This window comes from Coregonus lavaretus, assembly GCF_964263955.1.
Source record: "Coregonus lavaretus genome assembly, chromosome: 6".
In the NCBI taxonomy this organism is placed as follows: domain Eukaryota; kingdom Metazoa; phylum Chordata; class Actinopteri; order Salmoniformes; family Salmonidae; genus Coregonus; species Coregonus lavaretus.
The window spans coordinates 12,852,203-12,872,284 of record NC_139993.1 but is presented as its reverse complement, the minus strand read 5'-3'; the positions used below and the strand labels follow the sequence as shown (position 1 = coordinate 12,872,284).

At 41.2% G+C, this 20,082-nt stretch overlaps 1 protein-coding gene across 1 annotated transcript in view; it reads right to left on the bottom strand.

Annotated features, from left to right (window-relative positions):
- Window positions 1–3,030: 3,030 nt before the first annotated feature.
- The window catches only part of LOC311131309 (CSC1-like protein 2), a 101,479-nt gene continuing 84,427 nt past the window's right edge, over window positions 3,031–20,082 (bottom strand). The window contains exons 17-24 of the mRNA XM_084164206.1: window positions 17,124–17,210; window positions 16,132–16,197; window positions 15,693–15,855; window positions 15,503–15,608; window positions 8,943–9,110; window positions 8,671–8,786; window positions 8,424–8,510; window positions 3,031–6,917 (exon numbers count right to left, since the gene is read on the bottom strand). Coding sequence (XP_084020332.1) covers window positions 6,735–6,917; window positions 8,424–8,510; window positions 8,671–8,786; window positions 8,943–9,110; window positions 15,503–15,608; window positions 15,693–15,855; window positions 16,132–16,197; window positions 17,124–17,210 — 976 coding nt within the window. The 3' untranslated portion in view covers window positions 3,031–6,734. The remainder of the gene's footprint in view (window positions 6,918–8,423; window positions 8,511–8,670; window positions 8,787–8,942; window positions 9,111–15,502; window positions 15,609–15,692; window positions 15,856–16,131; window positions 16,198–17,123; window positions 17,211–20,082) is intronic.

Below are 20,082 nucleotides of genomic sequence, written 5' to 3'. Positions count from 1 at the left end.
AGAAGTGAGTGCTACGGGGCGATAGTCATACAGTAGAATAGAATAGGTATACCAAAAATGTATAGTATAAGGTTACTTTTAGACCAAAAACACCACTTAATTTCTTATGTAGGCTACACTTACAGGTACAACCATTTATATGCAATATTATAATCATCCACTTCGTCACGTGTTATTTGAATCGAGCATCCCAACAAAAAAGCTTGACAAGGGGGGCTTGAACCCATGCTTAATGTGCACTGTGAATTTCAGGTACAGTGAGGGAAAAACGTATTTGATCCCCTGCTGTTTTTGTACGTTTGCCCACTGACAAAGAAATTATCGGTCTATAATTTTAATAGTAGGTTTATTTGAACAGTGAGAGACAGAATAACAACAAAAAAATCCAGAAAAACGCATGTCAAAAATGTTATAAATTGATTTGCATTTTAATGAGGGAAATAAGTATTTGACCCCTCTGCAAAACATGACTTAGTACTTGGTGGCAAAACCCTTGGTGGCAAAACCCTTGTTGGCAATCACAGAGGTCAGACGTTTCTTGTAGTTGGCCACCAGGTTTGCACACATCTCAGGAGGGATTTTGTCCCAGTCCTCTTTGCAGATCTTCTCCAAGTCATTAAGGTTTCGAGGCTGACGTTTGGCAACTCAAACCTTCACCTCCCGCCACAGATTTTCTATGGGATTAAGGTCTGGAGACTGGCTAGGCCACTCCAGGACCTTAATGTGCTTCTTCTTGAGCCACTCCTTTGTTGCATTGGCCGTGTGTTTTGGGTGATTGTCATGCTGGAATACCCATCCACGACCCATTTTCAATGCCCTGGCTGAGGGAAGGAGGTTCTCACCCGTCCATCGTTCCTTTGATGCGGTGAAGTTGTCCTGTCCCCTTAGCAGAAAAACACCCCAAAAGCATAATGTTTCCCACCTCCATGTTTGAAGGTGGGGATGGTGTTCTTGGGGTCATAGGCAGCATTCCTCCTCCTCCTCCTCCAAACATGGCGAGTTGAGTTGAGTTGAGTTGATGCCAAAGACCTCGATTTTGGTCTCATCTGACCACAACACTTTCACCCATTTCTCCTCTGAATCATTCAGATGTTCATTGGCAAACTTCAGACGGGCCTGTATTTGTGCTTTCATGAGCAGGGGGACCTTGCGGGCGCTGCAGGATTTCAGTCCTTCACGGCGTAGTGTGTTACCAATTGTTTTCTTAGTGACTATGGTCCCAGCTGCCTTGAGATCATTGACAAGATCCTCCCGTGTAGTTCTGGGCTGATTCCTCACCGTTCTCATGATCATTGCAACTCCACGAGGTGAGAACTTGCATGGAGCCCCAGGCCGAGGGAGATTGACAGTTATTTTGTGTTTCTTCCATTTGCGAATAATCGCACCAACTGTTGTCACCTTCTCACCAAGCTGCTTGGCGATGGTCTTGTAGCCCATTCCAGCCTTGTGTAGGTCTACAATCTTTTCCCTGACATCCTTGGAGAGCTCTTTGGTCTTGGCCATGGTGGAGAGTTTGGAATCTGATTGATTGATTGCTTCTGTGGACAGGTGTCTTTTATACAGGTAACAAGCTGAGATTAGGAGCACTCCCTTTAAGAGTGTGCTCCTAATCTCAGCTCGTTACCTGTATAAAAGACACCTGGGAGCCAGAAATCTTTCTGATTGAGAGGGGGTCAAATACTTATTCCCTCATTAAAATGCAAATCAATTTATAACATTTTTTACATGCATTTTTCTGGATTTTGTTGTTGTTATTCTGTCTCTCACTGTTCAAATAAACCTACCATTAAAATTATAGACTGATCATGTCTTTGTCCGTGGGCAAACGTACAAAATCAGCAGGGGATCAAATACTTTTTTCACTCACTGTACATGTTACATGACAGCTATTTGGACAAGTCCATGAGGCTCTTCGTCTTTTACGAAGTACGATAAACTTACATGTTGTAAGGACCTTATTTATATATTTTTCCGTAAAAGCACACGGATGTGTGTGAAACGGATAAGCAAAAATGTGTGATTTTGTCATATACGTATACGAAAATATGCCTTTTGAATTTTGTCTAAGGTTAGTACTAGTAGCTAGTAACCTAGTCATGGATGCATCATGCAATATTGGCACACCATATTTTGTTACAAAGCGGAACAAAAGTAAACCTTGAATTTGGAGGATTAAAATATCCCACTGGTGGCCAAGTTGACCTATTTTAAGAAATGCCATTGGTTGGTGGATATAAAGTCTAAGATCTTGATAGGAATTTGTTACAGGAAATAATCACCGGCCAATTCGTCAGGTTAGCTTAGGGCTAAATGTGCCAGGTTATCTTATGGGAACAGCTATACATGTAGCGTTATATCACGTGCCACTACGTCTGATTTTAAATTGTCTGATGTGGATTTTGAGACAGAGAATTTTTTTAAACTGGGGGCTCTATTCAATCTATCACTGAAGCGTTACAGATTGCGCAATATTTAATTTAAAGCTAATTCCGATTGAGCCGACATATGCAGCGCTTACTGTGAATGCATTCTCTGCTAACGCGGGAAAATGTCCTTTAAATTTCCATCACGTAGCGCTGAACTTCAGCGATACCGATTGAATAGAGCCCTTAAACTTGTTCACAAGTATGGACCCAATAAGATCCCGCGTTAGCGGGCAAACGCATAGATTTTAATTTATTTTATTTAGACGTGTCGGAGGTGTAATTGCGTGAGAGCTGAGACCGCATTTACGGTCACTTCATATGTCCGCTCAATTGGAAATGACCTTTAAAAATGCTACAAAGTGCGATCGGATTGTAAATTATTGCCAGAGTCTGGTGTAGCGGTACCGCTCCTGACTCCGGACCAAACATACTGCTCGGCCACTTTACCATAGGTGCCCTTCCATCTCTCTCCCGCTCTCCCCTACTGTTCTATCACAACAATTATTAAATATGAAAGAGATTGGGAATAGCATTATGTCAAAAGAGATGGAATCTCTGCTACCACAGGGATTGCTCCTCAATCATGTTCTTATAAACCAACATGAAGGATGAATGACGATTTTATTGATCAAGGAACAGATAATGACAAATGCTTCACCATACAGACCTTTGGACAAACGTCAAAATAAATAGTATAGACAACCTGACAAATCTACAGCATCAAATTAAACTTTCCTTAGTTGTCTTAGTGAATGGAACCAGCATGAACGTTAGCAGAGGCTTAAAAACAAACAAACGTGTGACCATTTGCTGTATTTATATGTATCCCTACCCATATTCATGTTTTATAGAAACTGTAGATTATGTGCTCTATAACACTACCATTATTTGATCCTCTGTAGCTCAGCTGGTAGAGCACGACGCTTGTAACGCCAAGGTAGTGGGTTCGATCGCCGGGACTGTAGAATAGTGTTACTGTAAAGTAACTTAATTTCCATTGAGAAAGAGACCGTATATTAGCAAGCAAACCTCTATAACAAGATTTCTTATAGTGTCAGGAAAATGTACTTCCACTGGATTATTGTTAAGTCTTGTGTTAGCGTGCATACAAATCATGAACGGAGTGTTAGTGCACACTCACTTAAAAAGGGAAACAGAAGTTACAGAACAGAGTAGACACAGAAAATATACAATATCTCCAGCATGTAGCTATGGTTTTCAAACAGGGACAAACCACAATACAATGGTCATTTCAGTGTGTCTACAGAGGAACATGTGCTGCTAATAAGACAGCCATGGTAAAAAAAAATCCTATCTGATAGAATGCTACTAATGTTACCAATAGCCACAGCTTTCATAGATTAGCTTAGTCAACAGATCAAAATGCTTAAAGTTGAAAACAACTAATACAATGTAAAAAAAAACAGCTGTAATAAAAATAAAAAGTACAACTGAGGACTTCAACATTTCCTTAAGTTACGGCTCTAGTTCTATTTCTTTGCTGAATGTCGCACTTGTCGCTATTGCATGTTCCTTGTTGCTATTGCATCCTTTTTTTGTTACAACAAATCATTTTGCAAAGAGACGATTCGTCCCGTTCCAAAACATGATCATTATAGTAATAAAAAAACACAGGTATACAGTGACCTCTAGCAGACCTTCACTATCAGTGCACCTCATCTGTTGGACTAGTCAGTGGAGCCACACTCTTGGGCCTGGTAAAATGTGTGTCCCTAGCCTCTTCCATTTGGCCCTATCCCTATGGTGTTCACAGATCTGAAAGGACTGGCTAGTTTAATAAAGAAATACTTCGTTATCCACTTTTTTCTGTTTTTGACAGGATTATATCAAATTCATGAAAACGTGGTAATTTAAGATATGTATGAAATTATATACGTATTTGTGCATTAATTTATTTCTACCCAATGCCTTTTATAGAAGTATTTGATTGTGTTTTCATGTGTTTTGTGCTTGAAGTCCATTTAGAAAAGAAAGTGAACACTGGCTTTGAAATGTCATCACACTTTCCCAGGGTATAACTGTGAACACCAAATGAGTAGTTGCTATGCGGGCTGAGAAAAGAGGCTGAGGGCCAAAATAGATCCTGGCCTTAATACCACAGTTCTGTTCCAGAAAGTGCAAAACAAAGATGGCTGACATCTAAGCCAGAAGGGCCAGCCCATGATGTCACTTTGTTCTCAACCAGACACCTGACTGATTGCACTTCAATCAGAGACAACTTAATGGTACTTTCATCCAAGTGCATGAAAACGCACTGCACCCAAACGGATGTGAAAAAAATAAATGGAAGCATCGCTATTCATTGGTGCTGTATATCTGAACAATTATCTTCCATAAGTATGACTCCTGAGGAGCAAAATACTTTACTAAGGCTACATTTTTTCATCTACACTTCATTACTATTCCCTCAGAGAGGAAGCATACAAAAACAGCTAATTCATTGGGACTTGGCTCCTCCAGAGATGCATATAATTTAGCTCACCTCAGCGTACTTCTGATTGGAGGACTTTAAGGGTAGAGAGTACAACTTGAGGCAAGACCAGTTTCTTCATGTCTCCCAGTGCCCCACCCCCCACCCACCCATCGGTCTAGTTTCTCTTTGAACACTTTTTGTCTCAAAATAACAGGCACCAGCTGATGACCATAGTCAACAAACACAAAGTGGGTCCTCACAATTGAAACCTTTTGTTTTGTTTTGTGTTCCCTGTGGGACGAAAGACAAGGCTTGACTACAAAAACGAAACAAATATTTTAATGCTGCACGCGCATGAAAGTCATTGTAAACCTATTTTTTTTCTACTTATAGACTAAATCTGTAGTTGACCCCTCTCCAAATTTCAACTGTAAGTAACTATAAACATTGCAAGAATCAGAAATAATAAAGAATCGGGGGGGGGGGGTGTTAATGTTTAAATCCTTAGCAACTTTGTTTGCCGTTCTCATGTATTGATCTACTGTTAGTGCACACATAAACACAGACAGAACCCATACAGATACCCTCTTACAGGAGTGCTGAAAACTCCAGGCTTAAAAGGTAGATCATCAAGTGCAAAAGCACCGCTTTTCCCTGGATCTACAACATAAGCTAAACTATTGAACTATTGTGCAAATGTTCAAGTTCTCCAAGGTGAACAGAACCCAGTTAGAGTACTGAACTATGCGCTGACAAGAAAATTAGCTTCCTATTTCATATGTTTAAGGTAGTAGAGGTGAAATAAAAAATTAAAACAAATAAAAAAAACTAAGTCAGTGGCTGTAAGAGTCAGCAAGCCACTGACCCTTTGGAAACTGAGAGGGACAGGATGGAGGGGAGCAGAGAGACCAGGTGACTTACATGGCATCACAGGCAGGAGGACTGTAGACATGTCATGACAACACAAGTCACACCAGAAACACCACAATCCAACTGAACTGAGGATGTTCAGTGGCAGAGTGAATATCTTATGACGAACAGAAGATATCAAAAGAAAAAGGGGCAAGCAAGTCATTTAGTTCATAAACTATGAGAAAGAAGACCTAATGCAGGGTGCTTTGCACGTTGACAAAAATGAACTAAGTTTAGTTTGGGTATGAGTCTGTAGACCCATAAAAGTTCATGGGACCTGTGCTTGGAGCAGGATTTCATTGGAGGCTTTGTGGCCTAATTTTCATGACCTCTACACCAGCCCTGAGCCACCCTGATTGGGATTTAGTAGTTAGACACACAAGTAAGGAAACATGGATGAAAAGAAACCAAAACCAGGCACAATTTTGACCCCCTCTTCCCAATAAGAGACACAAAAACGGTTGGCATACTTTGGGATATGTACAAAGTCTAGCCTTTTGTATATGGTTTCTTTCCTGGGACTCCATCTTTTTGGGTTTGATGAAAACCAGTGTTGGACTGGTGCTCCATAGAAGTTCCATAAAAGTGTAGGACTCCAGTAGATAAATAAATAAAACAAGGGGCGTCAACGCCCAGATTCATATAGCGTGGATAGGTGTTCAAATTTCACTGAGAGGGGACTTTGAAGAATCCGCACAGACAAGCTCCAAATTAGACTTAACAAAACCACTCACAATTACACCACGTGAGTGTGTGTGTATCAGGCATTTTCTGGTAATGCCAATGTGCAGAGGCACAACCGAAAAAAGGTGACAGAGTGGGGGAGCATGGGGGAGGAATGACTGCAGATGGTTTTAGAATCCAAAGTGAAGTTGGTGGTTTGTTGTTCTTGTCTGGCATTCATCCTCTCCAAAATCCCTCTCTCACCATCTGTCTCTCTTTCCCCTTCTCAACTAGTAGTGTTACTGGTGGACCTCGTTGGCTATGAGGCTGTCTTCACCTGACTGGAAATCAGCTTCATTGAGACTATTCCCAGCGTTGATCATCTCCTCATCCTGTGAGGACCCCCGATCTTCCTCCCCACTGCCTGTGTAAGCCTCATCCGTGATTGGGTCCTGTAAGACCTGGGCAATATACGTTGGTTGCTAAGGAAAAAAGAAACAAACATTCAATGTTATGAAGGATCCTGCACCTCATCATTCATATGCTTATAAATGGCATCTGAGAAGTTAAAAGGTGTTTAACATTGTACTGATCATTTCAACTTCCACTTGTTTTTGAAAGAATACTACTTAGCTTTGTATTGCTTCACCCTTCATCATAACCCAACACACACAATGGTTGAGTTCCTGCCCGACTACACTGCAGACCAATGCCAGCTCTTACAAAGCCCTGGATAGGTATTTAACATATCAGTTAACCACATCATATGATATAACAATCTGATGCCCGACTGCACAGTTGACCCAACCATTGGTTGATGCAATACAACGCCTGCGCATCTAGTCGGGCAGGAACTCTACCATTCTTTGCGGGAAAATGAAATATTTTATATTGTTTACATGTTCAACTGCCAAGAACGTGAACCAATAGTAAATCAGCAAGACACTGCTGTTTGTTTACATTGAAGATGATCAGAATGGCCAGTGAACAAGCAACTTCTAAATTTTTTTCCTTAAGGAATTTAATTCCTTTACTATTACAGATATTATAATTGATATTAAGGCCTATTTAAAAGTGCTGCTGACTCCAAACAACCACTGGGACAGGGAATACCCAGGGAGCAAATTGTCAAAAGTTTATAAAAATGATGGATTGGATTTATATAGCGCCTTTCAACCAACTTCGGTACTCAAAGCGCTTTAGATAATAAGGGGGAAACTCACCTCATCCACCACCAATGTGTGGCATCCACCTGGGTAATGCACGGAAACCATTTTGTGCCAGAACGCTCACCACACATCAGCTAACATGGTGCAGAGGTGAGGAGTGATATATGCTAATTAAGGGGATGATTAGGTGGCCATGATATTCCATTTAGCAGACGCTTTTATCCAAAGCGACTTAGTCATGTGTACATACATTTTACATATGGGTGCTCTTGAGAAACGAACCCACTATCCTGGCGTTGCAAACGCCATGCTCTACCAACTGAGCCACAGAGGACCACATGAACATGGTGCATTTCTATGTTTTGTATTAAAAAAGATAGAGGAATAAGTATTTCCGATGACATGATCCAAAAAAACACTTGACATTGGCAGTGTTCAGGAGTATTAAAACCGTGATGCATCATGGGTAATTCATCATTGTGACTGACTGATCTGCAAATAATATTGAGTAGTTATTTATGATGCAAGGTCATTTGTAGATCAGTCAGTCTCAACTTGCTTTTAAAGTGGGCTACAATGTCGAAGTACTGTATAGCTTAAAAAAATATTAAAGCTCTCATTTGGGCCAAAGTCAGATTGTTTGTCAAAGGAGCAAACAAACACACATTGTTGGCCCACTGGACAAAATGACGCATATTGTGCATTGCGATAACATTGGGCCAATGTCAGTGTGCTATCTGGATAGTTCCATTCTAGTCCCCCCACAATTCAACAGCTTGGAATACTCCAAAACCAAAAAGAATTGGCGTCTCTGCTTACCTGAGACTTATTAGAAGGAGAGGAGAAGGTGCGGAGTGGTGGGCGGCCATTTTCAACCACGTCAACATCAGTTTCCTTGGTGTCAATCTGTTTGAGACCAGAGGGGGGAAGAAAGGGGGTAAAGAAGGGAAAAGAGCTATCAGAGATTCTCCTCTATGGTCCTACTTGGCCTAAGTCTGCTACCTGAATTGAAGGACTGGACATTTGGCGTGTTGGTGAGCCGTACCTTGAGCACAGTGACCCGTACCTTGTAGTTGTGAGCGCTGAGGTACTTGAAGTGGCCGAAGCAGACGTGCGACAGGCATACCACAATGGTGATGATTAGGACCACCAAAGTGAACATGGACGTGGGGGTCACAAAGCCTGGATTACAACACAGTGCAAAGAGACGGTAAGTTACAAGGTTTGACTTCAGGGCTCAGCCTCTGAATATGGTGGTAAGTGTTATGTACTAACACATCTTAACAATCCAATTAACCACTTTGTGTCTGGGAAGAAAAACATCCCCCAGTCCCTTACCTGTGCGCATGGTGGAAAAGAATAGCAGCCAAAAGAGACAGAGGATGGGAGCTGCCACCACCTGATTGACAGCACCCGAGTGGATTTTCTTGTCCAGTTTCGAGGGAAGGTAAGCGTAATACATGTTGTATCTATCCACCAGGTGCTTCAACAGCATGTACATCAGACCTGGAAAGAGGGAGACAAATTTTTTTGTTTGACAACTATTGTTTAACCGATATAACTACTGAACATATACCTCCCCCCACCCGTTTTAAGTCTTTGCTGGAGACAACTGACATTCTGATAGTCTTCTTTGCTTGGTCTTTGGGGGGTTAGACCTGGGTTGAAATCCCTGAGTTGAGGGGGTTACAACTGCAGTATGTCTATTAATAACATGTGGCTGTCTTTTTTAAGTCTGTTTATAGCACAGTACATGATGTCAACTCACTTTTGAAAGTGTTTGCATGTGACCTCTATCTTCAATAATTCTCTCTAGATTAAAGTATTTACTAAATTAACAACTGTGTGCTCACTGTTGCCCATTAAGCAAATGTTCCTTACTAAAGTAGACAAGTGTAAACTACCCATACTGAAAACGAATGTATTATAATAAACAGTACAATTCAAAACATATTTGCATATTCAGTATGTCCAGAAAATATTGATTTAATATACAGTTGAAGTCGGAAGTTTACATACACTTAGGTTGGAGTCATTAAAACTCGTTTTTCAACCACTCCACACATTTCTTGTTAACAAACTATAGTTTTGGCAAGTCGGTTAGGACATCTACTTTGTGCATGACAAGTAATTTTTCCAACAATTGTTTACAGACAGATTATTTCACTTATAATTCACTGTATCACAATTCCAGTGGGTCAGAAGTTTACATACACTAAGTTGACTGTGCCTTTAAACAGCTTGGAAAATTCCAGAAAATGATGTCATGGCTTTAGAAGCTTCTGATAGTCTAATTGACATCATTTGAGTTAATTGGAGGTGTACCTGTGGATGTATTTCAAGGCCTACCTTCAAACTCAGTGCCTCTTTGCTTGACATCATGGGAAAATCAAAAGAAATCAGCCAAGATCTCAGAAAAAAGATGGTAGACCTCCACAAGTCTGGTTCATCTTTGGGAGCAATTTCCAAATGCCTGAAGGTACCACGTTCATCTGTACAAACAATAGTACGCAAGTATAAACACCATGGGACCACGCAGCCGTCATACCGCTCAGGAAGTCTCCTAGAGATGAACGTACTTTGGTGCGAAAAGTGCAAATCAATCCCAGAACAACAGCAAAGGACCTTGTGAAGATGCTGGAGGAAACAGGTACAAAAGTATCTATATCCACAGTAAAACGAGTCCTATATCGACATAACCTGAAAGGCCGCTCAGCAAGGAAGAAGCCACTGCTCAAAAACCACCATAAAAAAGACAGACTACGGTTTGCAACTGCACATGGGGACAAAGATCATACTTTTTGGAGAAATGTCCTCTGGTCTGATAAAACAAAAATATAACTGTTTGGCCTTAATGACCATCGTTATGTTTGGAGGAAAAAGAGGGATGCTTGCAAGCTGAAGAACACCATTCCAACCATGATGCAAGGGGGTGGCAGCATCATGCTGTGGGGGTTCTTTGCTGCAGGAGGGACTGGTGCACTTCACAAAATAGATGGCATCATGAGGAAGGAAAATTATGTGGATATATATTGAAGCAACATCTCAAGACATCAGTCAGGAAATTAAAGCTTGGTCGCAAATGGTTCTTCCAAATTGACAATGACCCCAAGCATACTTCCAAAGTTGTGGCAAAATGGCTTAAGGACAACAAAGTCATGGTATTGGAGTGGCCATCACAAATCCCTGACCTCAATCCTATAGAACATTTGTAGGCTGAACTGAAAAAGCATGTGCGAGCAAGGAGGCCTACAAACCTGACTCAGTTACACCAGCTCTGTCAGGAGGAATGGGCCAAGATTCACCCAACTTATTGTGGGAAGCTTGTGGAAGGCTACCCGAAACGTTTGACTCAAGTTAAACAATTTAAAAGGCAATGCTACCAAATACTAATTGAGTGTATGTAAACTTCTGACCCACTGGGAATGTGATGAATTAAATAAAAACTGAAATAAATCATTCTCTCAACTATTATTCTGACATTTCACATTCTTAAAATAAAGTGGTGATCATAACTGACCTAACACAGGACATTTTTACTAGGATTAAATGTCAGGAATTGTGAAAAACTGAGTTTAAATGTATTTGGCTAAGGTGTATGTAAACTTTCGACTTCAACTGTATAACTTGCACACATTATAGAATGTGTATGTTTTAAAATATACAGTACCAGTCAAAAGTTTGGACACACCTACTCATTCCAGGGTATTTCTTTATTTTTACTATTTTTTACATTGTAGATTAATAGTGACGACATCAAAACTATGAAATACCACATATGGAATCATGTAGAAACCAAAAAATGTTAAACAAATCAAAATATATTTTATATTTGAGATTCTTCAAAGTAACCACCCTTTGCTCACTATTGGGGGGGGGGGGGGGGGGGGGGGTATACAGAAGATAGCCCTATTTGGTAAAAGACCAAGTCCATATTATGGCAAGAATAATCAAAGAGAAAAGACAGTCCATCATTACTTTAAGACATGAAGGTCAGGTCAGTCAATACGGAAAATGTGAATAACTTTTAAAGTTTCTTCAAGTGCAGTCGCAAAAACCATCAAGCGCTATGATGAAAATGGCTCTCATGAGGACCGCCACAGGAAAGGAAGACCCAGAGTTACCTCTGCTACAGAGGATAAGTTTGTTGGAGTTACCAGCCTCAGAAATTGTAGCCCAAATAAATGCTTCAGAGTTCAAGTAACAGACACATCTCAACATCAACTGTTCAGAGGAGACAGCGTGAGTCAAGCCTTCATGGTCGAATTGCTGCAAAGAAACCACTACTAAAGGACACCAATAATAATAAGAGACTTGCTTGGGCAAAGAAACACAAGCAATGGACATTAGACCGGTGGAAATCTGTATTTTGGTCTGGAGTCCAAATTGGAGAATTTTGGTTCCAACCCCTGTGTCTTTGTGAGATGCAGTGTAGGTGAACGGATGATCTCTGCATGTGTAGTTCCCACCGTGAAGCATGGAGGAGGAGGTGTCATGGTGCATTGCTGGTGACACTGTGTGATTTATATAGAATTCAAGGCACACTTAACCAGCATGGCTACCATAGCATTCTGCAGCGATACGCCATCTCATCTGGTTTGGGTTGAGTGGGACAATAATTTGTTTTTCAACAGGACAATGACCCAACACACCTCCAGGCTGTGTAAGGGCTATTTGACCAAGAAGGAGAGTGATGAGTGCTGCATCAGATGACCTGGCCTCCACAATCCCCCGACCTCAACCAATTGAGATGGTTTGGAATGAGTTGGACTGTTGAAAAAGCATTCCAGGTGAAGCTGGTTGAGAGAATGCCAAGAGTGTGCAAAGCTGTCATCAAGGCAAAGGGTGGCTACTTTGAAGAAACTAAAATATATACTTTTTTGGTTACTACATGATTCCATATGTGTTATTTCATAGTTTTGATGTCTTCACTATTATTCTACAATGTAGAAAATAGTAAAAATAAAGAGTAACACTTGAATGAGTAGGTGTGTCCAAACTTTTGACTGGTACTGTATGTCAAATATATTTTTGTGCCACTAAAGGTATGTAGAGAGCTGCTCGTCGAACATCTCATTAAAAAATCACGGGCATTAATATGAAGTTGGTCCCCCCTTTGCTGCTATATCAGCCTCCACTCTTCTTGGAAGGCTTTCCACTAGATGTTGGAACATTGCTGAGGGGACTTGCTTCCATTCAGCCACAAGAGCATTAGTGAGGTCGGGCACTGATGTTGGGTGATTAGGCCTGGCTCTCAGTCGGCTTTCCAATTCATCCCAAAGGTGTTTGATGGGGTTGAGGTCAGGGCTCTGTGCAAGCCAGTCAAGTTCTTCCACACCGATCTCGACAAACCATTTCTGTATGGACCTCGCTTTGTGCACTGGGGCATTGTCATGCTGAAACAGGAAAGGGCCTTCCCCAAACTGTTGCCACAAAGTTGGAAGCACAGAATCGTCTAGAATGTAATTGTATGCTGTAGCGTTCAGATTCCCCTTCACTGGAACTAAGGGGCCTAGCCTGAACAATGAAAAACAGCGTTTCCACAGCTCCAGAGTCCAATGGCGGCGAGCTTTACACCACTCTAGCTGACGCTTGGCATTGCGCATGGTGATCTTAGGCTTGTGTGTGGCTGCTCAGCCATGGAAACCCATTTCATGAAGCTCCTGACGAACAGTTATTGTGCTGACTTTGCTTCCAGAGGCAGTTTGGATCTCGGTAGTGAGTGTTCCAATCGAGGACAGACTGTTTTTACACGCTACACTCTTCAGCACTTGGCGGTCCCGTTCTGTGAGCTTGTGTGGCATACCACTTCGCGGCTGAGCCGTTGTTGCTCCTAGACGTTTCCACTTCACAATAACAGACAGCGTTTACAGTTGACCGGGGGCAGCTCTAGCAGGGCAGAAATTTGACGAACTGACTTGTTGGAAAGGTGACATCCTATGACGGTGCCACGTTGAAAGTCACTTAGCTCTTCAGTAAGGCCATTCTACTGCCAATGTCTGTCTATGGAGATTGCATGGCTGTGTGCTTGATTTTATACACCTGTCAGCAACAGGTGTGGCTGAAATAGACTAATCCACTATTTTGAAGTGGTGTCCACATACTTTTGTATATATAGTGTATGTAAATATATGTCAATTAAATGTATTTTTGTGCGACATGTATCATGGGGAATTGTAATGCTGAGTTTATTGACCTCTGGTACCTTGGCATTAGGGTCCCAAAGTGGGGTTTACATGCAAAAGTTGAAAATAAATAATGCCGCTATTGAGGCTACTTGTCACTTATGAAACATAGTAAGATTAGCTATGTTAATTTCGAAACGAGACATGAACCTAGAACATATTCATCCCGAGCTGTCAATCACAATTTGAAACATTCCCGAGCCCTGCCCCCAGCCCTGCCTGCAACTGACAGCGCAGCCATTGCAATTGTATTTATTTTTTCAGATGAAGGAGAAGAGCAGCTGTCAGCACCAACAATCTTTCACATGGATAATGACATTTTATTTGATTATATAATCATACATTGATTTAAAATATACGTTTTTCACCTGGCGGGTGACAAAGGAAAAATATATTTTCTTCAACTGCATGCAAGAACTTTCACTGAGCTAGCAAACACAGCTAGTTAGCTCCTTTAGCTTGTCACTACAACATGCAGTGTGGCTGGCCAAGTTAAGAATTATTTTGGATATTAAAGAGTTAATATGTCATGTATGTGTTATAATTTAATTGCCAAAGCTAGTTAGTTAATGTGAAATGTTGCTTGCCAAGCAATGTGTTGCTTGCTAGCTAGCTTTGTAGTGAGGGCTGGGTTTCTCTGACAGCAATATAGCAAAAAATGGCTAGCTTGCTAGATTATTTCTAGCTCAAAATAAACATATTTTTCCCTGCAGTGGAGCCTTCTGGTCTGGAGCCTCAACTGCCTATGGACAGACCCCAGCCAATATAAGTTAGGCTTCTGTATCATTTAGCTAGCTAGTTCCTGAACTTGTGCGGAATTGTTTCACTGATTGTCTTTGCATTATCCACAGGGTAACTATCAACTTGTGAGTCTGAAAATGGACACAAAATCCTAGAGGAAAACCTGGTTGAGTCTGCTTTCCACCAGACAGTAGCCTAAAACACAAGGCCAAATGTACACTGGAGTTATTTACCTAAGCGGCCGAGTTACAGTTTTGACTTAAATCTACTTGAAAATATGTCAAAAACTGAAAATGTTTGTCTAACAATGATCAACAACTAATTTGACAGAGCTTGATGAATTTAGAAAATAATAATGGGCAAATGTAGCACAATCCAGGTGTGGAAAGCTCTTAGAGACTTACCCAGAAAGACTCACAGCTGTAATCGCTGCCAAATGTGCTTCTACAAAGTATTGACTCAGTGGTGTGAATACTTACGTAAATTAGATATTTATGTATTTCATTTCCAATACATTTGATACATTTTTTGAAAACATGTATTTACTTTGTCATTATAGGGTATTATGTGTAGATGGATTCAAAAAAACAGATGTTTAATCCATTTTGAATTCAGGCTGTAACAACAAAATGTGGAATAAGTCAAGGGGTATGAATACTTTCTGAAGGCACTGTATGTCTTAGTAAAGATACATTGCATATTGTACCTATACAGTGCTTTTACAAAGAGATGCACAGTAGTGATATATTAATACTGTATGTACACACCAGGAGTGGGTAAGCCTGTTCTTGCCGTAATGCAGTGTTTAGTTTTCCCTAATTTACTTGGTGATTCATTCTGACTCATACAAAGAACTGCCAGTAGGTAGTCCTCTCTCTCCCCAGTCTCTCTTCCCGTACTCAGTCTCTCACTTTCTCCTCCTTCTCTCCCTCTTACCCCTTTTCCTCTCTGGGGAGAGGTGGGCTGACTCACCGAAGGGGACGATGATTGGACAGGTGATGCTGTACGTCATTACTACAGTGAAGACGCACATCATCCAGGCGTAGGCCGCTCCGAACTGGAATTCAAATGCTTGATGCTGTAGACACAGAAACATTCAGCATTGAAAAGTCAATTGAACTTTGAGCACAGCAGCAGCAATATATTCCTTAAGGACTCTTACCCTCTTTACGTTACGCCTCTCTGCAGAGGAACGGGCCAGGGACAGTCTGATCATATACATGAGCAAGCCTGGAATCCGCAGCAGGTCCATGGCGTTACCGATAAATGCTGAGGCGATGACATAGTTGACAAAGAAGGCTCCGTTGTCAGGGAGGAAGACACACCTTAAACGGGGGGAGGCACCACCAGTGCGATTAGATAGCATTTACCATAGTACTGGTATTTACTAGTAATGGCCTGACAAATCACACAGTAATTATGCTTTGGTTTCATTGAGACAAACACTTATGTGCCTTAATGTACCAGGTGGTTAGCAATTGTGTTGAAAGTACAGTGCCAGGACGTACTAGATATTTCCCCCATAATACCAGGCAAATAACCAGCTGTAACAGGACTGGATCTTAATTACATTCCTCTTTTATAAAAATATAAATACTTACTCAAATCTGACAGTGGCGTCAGCAAGGAATTTCTTATCAAACAACCAGCGGAAGAAGACATCCAAACTGTATTAAAAGCAACCAAAAAAATGAAATCAAATTAGCTTTTCTGGGGTCATAATTTGGTCGAAATCTGTAGGAAGACATTGGTTGATTATTCATGTCCCATTTATTCGATAAAGTAATTTGGCAAAAACAGACCAAGACCGATCTCTACAAGGCATTTGGGCCAAGGTGGACTTGCACAGCCAGGCAATGTAACTTCCTACCTAGGGCCAAGGAAAACTCCTGTATTTCACCTGCTGATTTCTATGGCTAAACCTCTTCTCTTTCCAGGTGCCAGCTATAAGATTTGCCTCTACATTTACCATTTCATGTACAGGTATATTTCAAAGTCTTCTATAATGGCATAAGAAATATAGCAACAGCTTAGGTTTTGGGGTTATTAATGAGATTCTATGGGACTTTTGTATACTTTTTAGCCAGTAGTTCTGAAAGTAGCGCTCACGAGCCAAAAGTGGCCCCCAAAAATGGTGTACTACGTCACATATGTGCAGATATGTGCACCATGTCATTGCGCTCTCTTTTGCTCTGCTATGTGTGCATCTTGCTAGCTGTCACTCAAATGGAGAGGGGCTGAAGCTCATTGGCAAAACTCAAATTGCTAGGGGGCTGGCCGACATGGGGGAAAATCTAGGGAAAATGGCGCAGCACAGCTTCCAGAAAAACAGTCGCTTTCAAACTAGGGATTTCGTGGCTAATTGAGGGAAGCCAGTAATTCTGCTCATAGATTATGCATGAACTACACATTGACACATCCAGCCCAAAGTATGTAGGTTTAAAAAATACTTAGTAGATGCCAAAGTTCCAGAGCATGTCTAAGGGGTTTCATAAGGGATATAATAAAAAAATGGAAGGGGTATATTCCCTTAGTTGAAATAACCAATGTTTTGTGCCTTTAAAACATAGATAGTACATAATTTAACAGGTACCTGCTAAGACCCAGTGAAGGCAGCAAGAGGACCATGAAGATGAGGAAGGTGTAGCACTTGTGCATGGTGGTCCGGTTCTCACCCGACCTGCCCATGAAAAAACATAGAGAAAAGGACTGAAGGAGCATTACATCACTTACATGATGATAATGGTTTATTTCATTTAGTTTCATGTGTACTATGGCAGTTAAAAGCTGAATTACAGTAACACATACAAGAAACACATTTAAATTAATAAAATGAGATACAACAAATTGAACAAAATCAAAACATCTGGGAGTTGAGGCATGAAGGGAGGTAGAACGGTCTGAGCGGTGGAGGGAGGAGGGAGCATCTTGGTCACAGTCAGGGAGCTCGGTGGTCATATCAGAGTCAGAGACAGGTCCGCAGCCATCAGCACACCTCGCTGTCCCCGACGTCCTCAGCCTCTCCTTATGGACTCTGTAGGTAGCTGGCTAGCTACTCCTCTTCACTACTAATTTGTAGTATCCACTTTGGTGATGCACCGGCAGCCGCTGGTGCCAGAAAGCCATCGGTAATCATCAGAGTAGTTGTCCTCATCTCTACAATTATACTAATTGAAGTGTGTGTGATCATTAGAAAACCCAAAATCAAGAACAAATTGAGTGGAAATTATATAGGTCAACTGAAAGAAACCCCTCCCATATATTTAGGTTATTCCCCATTGTCAACATCACATCTGCACAAAGAGCTGTTGGAATTAAAGATCTCTCAGAACATAACCTTAATGGCCACATGTACTCTTAAAGGTCCAATGCAGACGTTTTTATCTCAATATCAAATAATTTCTGGGTAACAATTAAGTACCTTACTGTGATTGTTTTAAATGAAAATGGTCAAAAAGAAACAAATAGCTTATCCGCGGTAACAAACTTGTTGAGCAATTATTACAAGATGAGGGGAAAGCAGAACAATCTGATGAGTAGAGTATTTTGCTAAACTATTTTGAACTGGAATAAATACTGCACTATTAACAATTACCGACACAATTCCAGTCAAAATAGATTGTAAGAAATACTGTAGCCTACCATTACTATAACCAACCCAACTGTTTGATGGCACATCCCAGTGGTTTTCAAACTTTTTGACCCGCGACCCCCAAAAAGGAGTGGTACAAAACTTGCAACCCCCCGCGCACGCACATGCATGTGTGCACACGTAAACATTCGTCCACAATCGCTGCGCAAGTGTAGCCGGTCATTACAGCCATAAACGGTGATGCATAAACTGCTCTTTACACATGCATGTGGATCTGAAGGTAATTCATTTTAGTAGCCAATATCAACTAGGGCTATATCATGTCACTACTCTGAAGTCTACGCAGTGGCCTTGTGGTTAGAGTGTCCGCCCTGAGATTGGAAGGTTGTGTCATACCAAAGACTGTAATAACGGGATATGATGCGTCTGCTTGGCAGTTTAAAGGAGATAATGTAGATTCGAGGTAAGGCCCTGTGATAGACTAGCGTCCTGTCCAGGGGGTGTACTTGTACATCAAGCTGCCTCACGCTACAGAAACAGGAGATCGGCTCCTGCCCTATGAGCCGTTACGGCTCTCAAGCTCGTGGAAGGCTACTTACTTACTCTGGAGTCCAGACAGAGCAAGCTAAATTATACGGCTTACTTGTAGCGGAGGCTGCAGGATCAGATGGAAAGCCTGCCACCGAAAAAGGCACTTTGGAGACTGGAAGGGCAAAGGGGCATGTGCTCTACACAGGTAGAGCCCTATGTGCACGTGCCTGCATGGAACAATCATTTTCTCTTATTCAACGTTGACTCCAAAGCTTGGGGTGCAGGCCACGTAGCCTATTTCTATGCTCACCGAGGCGTGTGCTCCTATTACACACAACAAAAATGACAGAAACATAGTCTGACATAACCCGGGAAATATGAACAAAGGAAATCATACATCGAATTAAATAAACAGCACTTCTACCTCATGAGTCTTGCAAACATTCATGTGCACAATAAACATTGCGCGAGCCCACTCAAAGGGTAAGAAATGGTAAATGAAAATGTATCGTATCAAACATGAAACAGAAATGTCTACGTGCTGCAATAAATGTTACGGGATTGGAATGATGAAACGCTAGCAATTATTGTAGGATTACATGGAATATATATTTTCCACATATGCATTTAAACGTTTGAAAGCAAAAGCAAACATTTCAACAAGAGCACAAAGCACTCTCTATTGGCAGGAGTTTGGAGAGCACAAGTGGAGATATGCGCCTATGGTGCACCTTCACCACTGTAGCCTAATAATTCATTTAAAAAACAAATTCCAAATGCAAGCTTCATAAGTAAATTATACATTTCAATCAATTTTGACAAACCAAAAGACCAGTAGGCCTGTGCTAGTAATTGTTGCAGATTGCTAGCTCACCCAACCTGTGTTGATTGAGTGTTTTCTGGTCCAATCAGAGGGCAGTGTGTGTGTTTTACTAGTCAATCTCTTGCAAAAAAAAATAGCAAGGGAGATGCTGAGGCTACTGTCTCAGTGTGGCGAGTACTCCACACAGACTCTGTGCCACAAAATGAGTGATAAAACATTACAAAACCTGGCCAGATAATTTCAAGTCATCTCTCAAGTCAAAGTCGAGTCCCGTCTTGAGGCTCCAACTCAAGTCTCAAGATATTTTACTTTCTATCAAGTCGAGTCTCAAGTCATCACATTTTTGACTAGAGTCAGACTCGATTCCATGTCATGTGACTCGAGTCCACAACTCTGCTGCCTGGTGATGTCACCAGGCAGGTCAAAACTCCATCCCACCAAAACAGGCAGAAATTTCAGGAGGTCTTTTTAAAACAGCTCTTACACTAAAAGGGCATTATCATCATTTTCACAATTTCACAGTATTATTCCAACCTCGTAGTGTGGAAATATAAATAAAACACAGGAAAATCACGTTATTGAGTGCACTGGGCCTTTAAATTTCTA